The sequence below is a fragment of the Meleagris gallopavo genome, chromosome 9, assembly GCF_000146605.3.
Source record: "Meleagris gallopavo isolate NT-WF06-2002-E0010 breed Aviagen turkey brand Nicholas breeding stock chromosome 9, Turkey_5.1, whole genome shotgun sequence".
NCBI lineage: Eukaryota > Metazoa > Chordata > Aves > Galliformes > Phasianidae > Meleagris > Meleagris gallopavo.
Genome location: NC_015019.2, coordinates 11,593,135 through 11,605,371, shown reverse-complemented (window position 1 = coordinate 11,605,371; position 12,237 = coordinate 11,593,135). Strand labels below are relative to the sequence as shown.

At 42.5% G+C, this 12,237-nt stretch overlaps 1 protein-coding gene across 3 annotated transcripts in view; it reads right to left on the bottom strand.

Annotated features, from left to right (window-relative positions):
* The window catches only part of ASB12 (ankyrin repeat and SOCS box containing 12), a 21,489-nt gene extending 16,263 nt beyond the window's left edge, over window positions 1-5,226 (bottom strand). Inside the window, exons 1-3 of one of the 3 annotated variants that reach the window (XM_010715336.3) lie at window positions 3,959-5,226; window positions 1,414-2,152; window positions 9-449 (exon numbers count right to left, since the gene is read on the bottom strand). In XM_010715336.3, coding sequence (XP_010713638.1) covers window positions 316-449; window positions 1,414-2,152; window positions 3,959-4,093 — 1,008 coding nt within the window. In that variant the 5' untranslated portion in view covers window positions 4,094-5,226 and the 3' untranslated portion in view covers window positions 9-315. Of the gene's footprint in view, window positions 1-8; window positions 450-1,413; window positions 2,250-3,883 lie in introns of all 3 variants that reach the window. The other 2 variants (XM_010715337.3, XM_003208408.4) reach the window with 2 other exon arrangements.
* Window positions 5,227-12,237: the final 7,011 nt, after the last annotated feature.

The following is a 12,237-nucleotide window of genomic DNA, read 5'->3' as shown; positions in this document are numbered from 1 at the left end:
AAAAGTACCTCTGTGGGAAACAGGTCTTATACACAGCTGAAGAACAACCTGCAGCTTTGCTCAGATCCTGCTCTGCCATCACTCTGATGTGCCTGGTGCATAGCAGGAGCTGAAGACTCCTGGTTTTCTCTCCTCCTTCTCTTACTATCTTTCCATACAGATTTCAGAGACACTTTGCAAAAAAAAAAAAAAAAAAAAACTTTTTAACCACAAATTCACATCTGTTTTGTGCTGTGCAACAGCAGCATCAGAGGAGCTTTTAATTCAGGCACTGGGCATATTTCTGGGGCAGGTGTCTTCCATGGTGTTTCCCTGCTAAGGCTGATGTTGGAGGTAGCTCACCAGCACTGGTGGAATGTCCAGCTCTCTGAGGGCATGTGCATGGCCAGCCTGCTTCAGGATGTGTCTCACCACCAGCCTAGACTGAGACATCAGGGATTTGGGATGAGCTGTGGAAAGAAAAGGAAGGAAAAACAAGATCATCACTACAGACCTTCAGGACACACAACCCTGCTGGAGAGCTTGTGTGGTGTCAGCAAAAGGAGAATTGATGCACCAAGTATCTTTGCTGGGGTTGGTCACGCTCACAGTTGGCCACAGGGTATTTTCATGGGAGTTGGGTATAAAGAAAGAAATTTTGATTTATACTGAAATAAGTGCAGTTTTCCTGGACTTAGCCAGCACAGGAAAGATGATGGTAAGCAGCAGAAAAAGAGACATGGAGAAAAGCAGAATTTAACCCCACAGATTTATGTTAAACAGGTATACCAGCCTGTGGAAATACCATGTGCTCCAGATCAGCACCAGTGGCAGTGAGAACACTCATTTAAAGTAGCTTCGTGAAATTGCTACAAGCAACAGACATTGAGTGAGGTGAGTTCAACTCGGAGGACAACCACAAACATAATCAGCAGCTGCACTGTCACCCCAAAGATCTTTGGTAAGGTTGCCTGTCTCCAACAACAGCCAGCAGTAGAAACTGAGAATATTACAAACAAGTTGTTCCGTGATACTCCCTCCTAAATTCCAAACATTTCTTTGGGAGTTTTGTGAGGCAATGCGTATCTGAGCTATCATGTTTCATTACCAGTGCTGGATCTATTCTCTGTAAGCTTGTTACATCCTCATCCTTAACATGCTTCATATTGGAGCTTTTTATTGCTATTACTGTGAAAACCACAATCACTGGTGGGAGGTATGTATAAGTGTTCAGAGTAAAAGAACAATAATATTCAGTAGTTTAAGACCAGGGAGACTCATTCTCTCAAGTGAAGCTGCAAAGAGGGTCAAAGCTTGCAAGAAAACCTTGCTTAAGCTGATCTCTCCTCTCTCTAAGGGGAAGTAGAAATAAAGTGAAGGCGACCTGAAGCAACTTGCCCCCATATAAGCCCTGGGGCCACACACACAGATTACCTCTTGCCTGCAACAGCAGTTCCAGGCCCTCACTACCAGGTGCTATCTTCTTGATGTTTGGCAAATACACATTGGCTCCAAAGTCAAGAAGCAGCTTGATGAACTCACGCCGGCAGCTGTGCCTCAGGCAGATCTCCAACAGAGTCTTGGGCTCCTTGATGCGTGCGATCATCCTCTCATCAGTGCAGTTGTAGTTGGGATCAGCACCATAGAGTAGCAGCAACCTAAAGCATTCCAGGTGCCCATAGACAGCCGCGAGGTAAAGCGGACCAGAACAAGCAGTGGAGTTGGCAGCCCACTCAGGCACCCTCGCTTGGACATTGGTCTCAGCACCATGCTCCAGGAGCTGCTGCAGAATCTCAGCGTTCCCATCCCTAGCTGCGGTCAGCAGCGGTGAGCAGTTGTTGTAGATGCTGCCAGAGGGACCAGCTCCTGCCTCCAGCAGCGCCTTCACACACTCCAAGTGGCCATTGCTGACTGCTGTGAAAAGTGGGGTTTGTGCCTTCACGTCCAGACTGTCCACCTCTGCCCCGTGAGACAGGAGGACCTCCAGGCTCCTGAGGTGGCCCTTGGAGGCGGCCAGGCGCAGCGGGGTGCTGGGAACACCCCAGCCACTCCTGTTGTTGATGACTCTCTTGTATCTGTCTTGGTGCAAGAGCTTGTCAAGGGTTTGGTAATCGTCCTCAGACACCGCTTGGTTCAGCTCCTCACTTTCTCCATTATCTTCATCTTCTCTGGGCTGGAGCATGGAGAAAATCTTATTGATGTCCATTAAGCTCATTTTTTTTGCCTGTCTTCTGAGCACGACTTTCATTGTAAGCAGTAAAACCTGATGTCTATAGGACAACAACAAGGGTGAGAACCAGGCCCCTCTGACACCACCCTCACCTTTTCATTATTATTTGTTACACATTTAAGGAAGACTCAAAAAAAAAAATTATTATACTTCTGACATGCATACCCCTGCTGCCTCCATGGATGAAAAAAATCCACGCTGGTGAAGTATTAATGTAAAGACTGAAGACATCTCTGTAGCACTCAAGTGGGCCACCTCCCCTTCAAATCTTGTGATCAACAATGTGCCAAAAAAGATGAATTTGGTGTTGAAGTTCAAAGGCTGCATGGGGTGAACTCAGATCTTTTCATGTAAACCACTTAGCACTTAAGTTTACAGCTTTACTGCTGCCCCCAGAGGTGATAAAGGGTACGGAGCCACTCATGGGATACTCAAACCCAGATCTCAAGAAGGCTTCTGTATGGCCACAGACTTTTGTGAGCATTCTGCACCCAGCTCGTAAATAAAGCTGCCCATTTTTCCAAAACCCTCAGAGACCTCCCCATTCAGCTGTGCCCCATAAGTGCCTGAGAAAAGACAGGAAAAATAGAATTTATTCTGCTTCATATTGAGCAGCACTCTGCAAATGGCTTCACCTGTAGCTGCATTTCTGAATATATTGAAACCTATGAAATGCTCAAATGATCCAAGAGATGACAGCATTACTGGATTTTGCTCAAGAGCACACAAAAACAAGCACTCAATTTTTTTTTTTTACACCCAGTTGAGTTTTAAAGGGATTGAATTTCAAAATAGGAAGCTAAGGTGAGTATGGCCGTGTTAAAGACTTATAGCACTGCACTTCTTTTAACTGTCAACGCTCCAGTTCAGCATAGTGAATGCTCTCCTGCCTGCTCCAGCACAAGGAGCAGGGCTGCAGGAAGGACTGAGGATTTTGGAGAAAGGAGAGGGGGCATCTGAGAGTGTTACACCCAAGCCAGGCCCAAAGCCTGGGGATTTTGTGCACCAGCACAAAAGGATGCAATAGAAACACTGCCTGCCAAGGACAGAAGAATTTCTCGTGACATGGCAGCCCTGCAGTAGCTCACGTTTCCTACAGGAGAGGCTCCATCTCCTCCACCTTGACAAAGGAGAGAGCTTCACTGAGCAATTAGCCCTGTTCCGCAAGTGTGCATCTGCTGGTAGCAAGGAAAAGCCACATGAGATGTGTCCCACATCAGCCTTTGATGGAGAGGAGCGGTGAGCCCAGAGAGCTCCCTGGTGCCAAATCACCTCAGCAGTTCTATTTTTGGGTTAAGTAGAGCAAGTTTGATGGCAGCTGATTAAGGCAAAGCTCTGTTGCACTTCCACCTGTTAAATAAACCCATCTCTGTTGAAATAAGTGGAAGTATACGTTATTGTTATTCATTATTATATTGTTATTCATTAGACACACTTATACAAGAACTGGGGCTTTGAAGTCACCCGACCAACACTGCTAATAGTGTAATAATATGGGGAGGGTAGTTTGAGGACCTGAGGCGTGAGGGTTAATAATCCTGATCCAGAGAGGAAAAAAAAACAGAGCTGTCACCTCTTGAGCTAAAGGAAATAATTCACTACCTGTGGACCCAGAAAAGAAGTTACAACTAGGGCTGAAAGAGACAAAAAGAATGTGTGTGAGTTCATACTCACGCTTTTGAAGTTCCGGCGAACAAATTACCTCCAATCACCCCAAGCTGCCCATGCATTGTTACGCTGTTGCCTTACCTCTGCGAGGCAAGTGATGCTCACACCCAAGACAGGCAAAGCGGACGTGGTCCCATGGAGAATTCTTCCTTGGTTTAAATAAAAAAAGGGGAGGGGGAAGAGAAAGAGAGCCCTTGCTCTGTCAGGGATGGACATCCACTCTGCGCAACTGGAAGGGCGCAGGCTGTCAAGCTCACAGCTGAAATGCCACCACAGGGAGCAGGGCCAGGGAGCCTGGGCTAAATTTATCCCCCACAGGCATTTATCTTCCCACTTCCATTCTTGGAAAGTTCCCACTGGGTAAATATAGAGAGGGGCAGCAAGGGGGGAGATTCAGACAGGTGCAGGAGGTTGCTTGACCAGGGGTATTTGCTCCAACCAGGAACCATCTTAAATTGTTTCACTGTTTCCTTGCTGAAATTGCAGGCAACTACTCAGTTTTGAGTCCCTGTTGTGACCCAGCCCACCAGGCAGTACCTTGTCAGGACAGCCCATTGTAGCACTAGCTTCCACAGTATGCTGCTTGCTGCCCACTGTCCGAATGCTCTCCTCTTCACAGCATACTCAAGTGCTTTTCCCACTTTCACGGCAATAAAATGACCAAGCTCCCCTCTCATCATCTAAATCTGCAAAAATAAGTCACTTACTTGGTTCTATAAGACTATGCAGTTTAAGTGCATAGTAAAGCAGAAAACTTTGTGGGGGCAAACAAAGCAAAGGAGTATGCGGGCTGTCTTATCAAAAGCTGTCAGCTGGTGAGTGTAATCTTATTTTACCCAGTTCCCCTTCAACCTTTTCCAAACTTCTCAGCAGTGGAGCAGTAGTGGTCTGATGGTTTGAAGCAGCACTATCAGTAGTACTAGATAAGAAAGAAACCAGATTGCCCAGCAGAGAAATCTCCACTACTGCAAGAACTAAAATCAGGGGGCTTGGGAAAATATTTTTCAAGTCCACCCCACCACACTCTGGTGAGTTTGTAGATGCACTGTGAAAAGTGTGAAGAGCAAGAAAATGTTAAATAATAACAGGCTTTAAACTTTTAGCTTGTAGTTTCCCTCTCTCCAAATTCACTTAAAATACACTGTTACTTCAAAAGCATCCTTTTCCTGAGGTCAAGACTATGAATGACGCTATTGTGAAAAAACATGGATAAATATCACGACAAAAGCTGGGAATTAAATATTCATTAAACAGCAAGAAGTTGCAATCACAACTAGGATTCTGCAGTCAGAAAAGCCAATGCCAAGTCTAAAGCCATTCAACAAAACAAAGAAATAAAAGCAGGAGTTAAAAAGGCAGAGATTATAAAGGAGAAAAAAAAAATACAGAGAACAAAAATCAATATACCTTGAAAAATATGAAACATGGGAAATTGTAAAGGAATTTAGACACGAAAGGAAAACCCTTGAATGGAAAAATTTAATGATAAATTGCATATTCTTTTGTTGCTGCTGCAGCTTTTAACCCAGAAATCTTAGAAACGAGACCAACTTTGTTTTTTTTGCAAGGAGCTGTGATAAATAAACCCAATACTAACAAAGCAAGGAATTCAAAGTACTTGCTGAATAAATCCACCATTCAACCGGACAAGAGCAAATAGAAATATTCATTATGCTCCTTTAACAGCTGAAGAGCCATGTTAAACAGAATCTTGTGTGAATATTTCAGCCAGTAGCTTCAGATAAGCTCCAAACAGGACTTTGAGGAGAGGTGGCTGATAAGTCAGACCTGTTCCTGCTAAGCTTCCTAACACTTCCAACTGTGGGGAAGGCTGAGAAGTCAGCTCACGAAGGACTCTCCTATCTGAACACCAAGGGGGCTCCCCCCAGGCTGTGTCACCTGACACATGCTCCAGGAAAAGACATTCCTTCATCAGCTGTCCATTAATTGGGGAAGAATTAAAGGACAGGTGTACATTTAATGTCAATCAAGGAGGTTGTTTGGAAGATCAATCCTGTTCAGTGAAGTTGCTCTCAAAAAGATTAGTTATTAACATAGCTGAACAAAGTTAATGAGCTTTCTGACTTAACGCTGCAAAGCATTCAGATTTAAAATTTCAGCACTAAATTGTACCAAATAAGTAACTTTACAGGGATTAGGGATTAATAGCAGTCCTCGAGGTCTGAAACAAGCATTTACTGTGTGGGGATATTTCTAACTCCTCTCTTGCACTGTAAATCACTGCAAAACAGAACACAAGAGCCAATTCAAACTTGGGGTTTACTCCTGTGCCCATTAAAATACCTGCTTGCAGCTTCCTGGCACTTGCAGCTGTCTGCTCTGCGGGTCACTCCCTCAGAGGTGGCTCTGATGACAACCCCCAGCAGCACTGAGATTCAGATTTTAGCCACGAGAGGGCACGAACACCGGCACACACCTCGCACGGCGACAGCTGCCGGGGCGAGCTTCGGCATTTACAGTCTGAAGGATGCACGAACATACAAAATGCGTACTTACAATCATCGTGGGCTCAGGTGAGCTCACTGAACCGAGGGAGGAGCCATGAAACTCGGTATTCTTCCCCCAGGAGCGATAATTCCTTAAAGAACTCGAGCCACACGAGTCCAGCGGCGCTGACAGCTGCTCCCTGCCTTCCCTTCCTTTCCTTGCTTTTTTCCTTTCCAGGCACCCTGTTCTTTTTAAATCCACTGGAGCCAGCACCTATTAACTGATGCCAGAATATGAACCTTAAGGACCTGAAATACAGAACCCAAACTCAGCATGTACTCACTCTTAAGCAAGTTAATCTGTGTAACACCATAAATCTGCTCATCTCAGAATTCTCCATTCAACATGCTTCAGGATGGTAATGCTTAGAAGTCATTCGTAGGAGAAGCGGGAGGCATCTGTTTTTATTTTGCAGTACTAAAATACACTGGGTTTAATTCCAAAGCCTTGGGACAAAGTAAAATTCTTGTAAACTCTCAGCCATGCCATCCCCAAAACCACCTTGGCCCTGAGATCACAAATCACATGTCAGTAGAACTGCAGGTATTTGTGTTTACTCAGAAAAAGCAGATAAGATAGCAGCAGTCACCTCTCAGTTGTGCACCACTTCTCTGATCAGCAGGAACTGCCATGGTTACTGCCAACAGCTTTTAAAAACAAAACCAATTAAAAAAAAACATAAAAAGTAAGAGGAAGTGTTAAGTTCTGAAGTGATGTATGAAAGGAACACATGCACTCCATGTTTCTTCACCTTCTCCCCTTTGTCAGGTAAGCTCTGCCAATGCCTTGTCTGTTTAGCTGCTGTAAGTACCTCACCAGTGAGGATGACTGAGACAGGAGCAGCACCTACTAGCTTTGGATACACATAGCAGACTTCCCCCTTCCCAAATTAGTGCTATTGATATCATTTTTAAAATCAGTTGCTACTCACACTGTATTTCTTGTTCCTCTCTCCAATGGCTGAGCAAGCTCCCAGATCTAGTTTGTTCTTGGGGGGAGGAAAGGAGGAAAGTTTTACTAAATAGCATCCACTTTTCCCCAAAGAGACATGAGAAATATGGTTCTGACCTGACTTACTCTTATTTATTTTCTTACTTATTACTTCTAATGCTACTTTGTTTTTGTCCCCTCACATCTCCTCCTTCATCCCCAAGTGAAAGAAAACACGAATTAAAGGAGAACACTTGAATTGAAAGAAGATTGCACATGATAGAAACTGTCATCAACACACCTCCCACTTGTCATTAAAGAAACATTTAGAATAGAACTTCACTTTAGAGAGATGAACTTATTTCCAGGAGCTCCACATTAACTGACCCGTGCATTGCATGCATTTCCCATCACTAGTGAATAATTAAGGTGAAGATTCAGTCCTGTTACTGTACTTTGTTACCAGATGAGTTTGTCCTTTTACACATATGCATGAAGCTTTAACACCAGCAAGTTACTGCCAGCATCATAAACTGCAAGGCAGCTGAAACAGAGAGAAAAGGGTACAAAGTTAAATTGCTATCAAAGAAACAGCATTACTGCTCCAACGCAGAACTGAAATGAATCAAACATTAAGATCTTTGGTACGTATGATCCTAAACCTCACCAAGACAGCATGCTAAATGTTTTTTCTGCCTTAATAGCACACGTCATCAGGACAGAGCTCCAGTTAAGTTTACTGATCAGTATTTTCATTCCGTGAAAGGTATTCCCAGTGCATTAAAACCTAGAGCTCTTAAAACCACAAGCCTTTAGCAATACTGTTATGATGACTCTACATGGAATCCACCCCCTCAAAGCTTAAGTTAGCTTAAACAGGGAAGTTTTAAATCATCCTCAGCACGGGTGCTCATAGACAGTAAGTTCCCCAGAAATGCAAATTACATCTTTATCTCTTTCATTCATACTATATTCACTCCATGCTAACAATCCAATTAGATTTCTCTAGCATTTAATTGAACAAGATTTCACTGACAGCATTAGGAATATTTAACATTAGCAAAAATTTAAATCAAACATCTGAGGAATGAATACAACCAACTGTCAGGCATATTTTTGGCATTAATTCACAGAAAATAAATATCCACTTCTAGGATGCACAATGCAGTGGAAAGCTCTCACCAGCTGGGTAACAGGTGTTGGTTTTGGGTCCATTCCTGGTGTTCAGGGGCTTACTGCCCTCCTCCTGACTGGTGATGAAGAGCAGGCAGCTATTATTACATAAGGCTGAGTGTTTCGGCGCTAAACTGACCCGGTTCCTCCATCTCTGCTGCAGAAGCACACAGAAGGTCAGGAAGTCACAGCCCTGTGACCTGGTGTGTTCCCCCAGTCCCTGCCTGCATCTCTCACACAGTACAAGTCTCCAAACATGTTTTTTAGGAGTACTAGAACAGCCTACGCTGCTCCGCCACACAGATTCAAACTATTTACAGTCTTACCCATGAGCGAGGGATAGTCTTCCAGGAAAAGAACTCTGGAAAGAATATTGGTTTTTAATAGAAAAAGCGATCTAAGACAGCGCAACAAAATGCATAGAAATATATTAAGATTCAATATCTCTTCATTAGCATCATCGTTAAAAAAAAGTACAGACACCGAGCAGTGCTGTATCCAACAGGCCCTCCTAAAACCAGGGATGTCACCTACTTTTTTCTGAAAAAACAAAACAAAAACAAAAAACACACTCAGATTGAGATAAACTCCTTTAGATGAATTTACATTTCAAGATATGAAGTTCTGTGCTGAATTTAATTAACAAACAGACCAATCACCACCTTTAAAAAGGCAAGGTATCGATATTTTCTTTTTAAGAAATAAAAATAAACTGTAATACAAATGTAACTCTGAGACAAATACATTTAAAGAAAGGACACAGTCTGCTCTTAACATGGTACAATGTTTTTAAGCAGTGCATTAACTAAAATGACTTTCATGTGCACAGCCACTGCAGCACATTCAAAAATGTGGGATTTAATCATACACAATTTTATACAACTGTCCCTCAACAATTACAGTAAGGACAAAAATAGCAACTCACAGAAACAGCAAAAACATTTAACATTTTCAGCTCAGTACTATACACAAGCTTAGGCAAGTTCCTACAAAGATCACTTTGTGATGAAGAGAAAAGTACATATCTGTGCTCCAATACATATGATGAGATCCAGTGCTACAAGTTATTCCAGTAGTATGCTGCTACATTAAATACAGAGGCATCTACACACAGGTCAACATTATGAGAAGAAATTAGGTCAACCATTTTAGCCTACCTTCCTCCTGCATTGCTTCTGTAGTCCAGGAGATGCCAAAAGGACACAGCACTGCATGCTTAAAATACTTACACTAACAAATTACAGACTGCAACTGGCACCAACCTGGCTGCTTTTAGTGCTGAAGATACTTAGAAGAACATGCACTTTACCAGGACCTGCTGCATGTTAATTAAAACAAAACTATTACATTCAGAACAGATCATTTCCTCCCAGCCTGGATTTCAGACATGGGAAATGCTTACACGTGCAAGAGGGACAGCATGTAAACAAGGAATTGCCCCAGCTTCTAATAATAGAACACACACACACACACACACACACACACACACACACACACAAAGATTCCAGCTTTCAACACAAAGTGGTGGTGAAGGGAGAAGAGAAACAACAGTCAATTTTTTTGGTCGCTCACTGATCATCATTACAAAGTAGTGCCAAGAAACTGCTGCTCTGAGCACTGGAGTTACCAAATGCCAGCTTTACCAGGAAAGGATACAAAGCAGCACCCGGCAGAAGAGCTTATAAACACTTCCCCTCACATTACAGGTTTACCAGTTGCAAGGGTACCCTGCACACACAGATCGTGATTCTAAACGCAATGGGAACAACAGACACTGGGGCCTTTACCAATTTGCTTATTTCAACCTGCAGCCCAAGATCTGATTCAAGGCAGTGACCCCACAGATCTCTGCACACCTTTAGCTGCCAGCAATCCCTCTCACTAGGGCTTGGAGACTACATACAGGAATTTAACCATGACACCACAGAATCTCAAAGCAAGAAGCACTCCAAAAAAGGAAAAGATCTGCATAAGCAGAAACCAGCCACAGCAAAAAAAAAAAAAATCCCTCTTTCATCCCTGGCAAAGGAATCCAAATGGAAAGCAGCAAATTCCACTGTTCAGTTAACAGCTCCAAATAAAAAAGTACTCATTGACTTTGCAACACGCAGACAGATGATCCTCTAGGAATAAATAAGTTACAGGAACTTCTCACCTACACAGTGCTCAAATAAGGAGATTCCTATTTAACAGCTTTTAAATTTCCCTTTAACACCTTCAGAGAACATATACCGAAGTCCCTCACTACTGTCAGCAGGGCACTAGGAACCAGAACACAGGCTTCATGCAACACTCCAGGAAGCCAATCCTAGTTGGCCAGAGACCTGAGGACACACTGCAGTGCTTTGAACAGCTGTTCATTTTTTGGTCTTAAAGCAAAGTCATCTTCAAAACAACAACAACAAAAAAACCCCTTGTAGCTAAGCTAATGAGTTTTCAAACAAATAATCTTATGGAATTCCAAGAAACCCTGAAACATATTTCAACTCCCTTAATTTACAGCACCAGTATGAACGGTTTTTAGTACGTTGTAGACTTTGGCCAAGTTCACACACATTAACTCCAAAAGCTGTAAGACCACAGCTCATTACCCTCCTTTCAGCTAGGTTTTGCATTTCCAAGTATAGAGCCTTGCACTGATTACTAACAGCTCCTAAGTACTCTCAGTGCATAAAGTAATCTTTTCAGGGTTGTATGCTCCTAAATCTCGTCTTCCAGAAAGCTCTGTGGAGATGCCAGTGTCCTATTTTAGGGATAAGCAAACATTATACTTGGGGAAAAAGACAATCTACGTTAATTCAGAAGACAAGGCAGTGTGTAAACATAGAAACCTTCTGCAAAATGTTTGTATTTATATAAAGATTAACAGGTGGCATATCTAAATTTCTCAGTAGTCAAAATTTGTCTACAATGATCCCATTTTCATTACTAAAAGCATAGGACCTGTTGACATCTAGAATAACTGGTGCTAAGAACTGCCTACCTTGGTCTCATTTACCATTTGTGAGTCATCTCTTTCAGAAGCTATGCATACCATTCACTGCTCCTCTACTACCTAGAAAAAGCAGTGAATCTACTAGCTTGTTTGAACAAAGCTCCAGACTGCTAAGCACACATGTGAAATGAGCTTTTAGACTATGAAGAGACAAAAATTATTTTCCAGTGAAAGTCTATGGCAGACCTTCAAATCCTGTGCATTTAGAGCAGCGAGAGTAAGACATGGGTGTGATCTCTCTGCTTGATGAATACGTGGATATTGCAAACAAGGGCTGGCAGACTATCTAGCTTAATGCTGAGCATGATTAGATTAATGTTAATCAGATCTTTTTAACAGCAAAGAGACAAAACAACAGATAATCTTGAGATTAACAGAAGATGCATTTGGAAATAAGCATCCTTCAAAATAAACATAGCTGCTTGCATGATGCAGAACGTAGCTGTGATGCTCAGAATACGTTGTATGGGTACATTTGCTTAAGTGTATCTAGGTTCAGTACTTAATGTACTTAAGTTTTTAAATCAAGCATACATTTATAAACCTTAAAAACAGCTGCTTTTTAAAACAGACTTAAACATTACTTGTTTTAAGGTTTAAAAACCTGTAACACTAGAAAAAGTAGAAAAAAGTTTTTCCTTGCCACTGTAGACACTAAAGAAGCTTTCCCTCTGGTATTACCCTTGTTATTTGAGTTTTTGGGTATGCTTAATAAAGCATTTTTTTTACCCAAGGGATACACACAGGGGAGGAT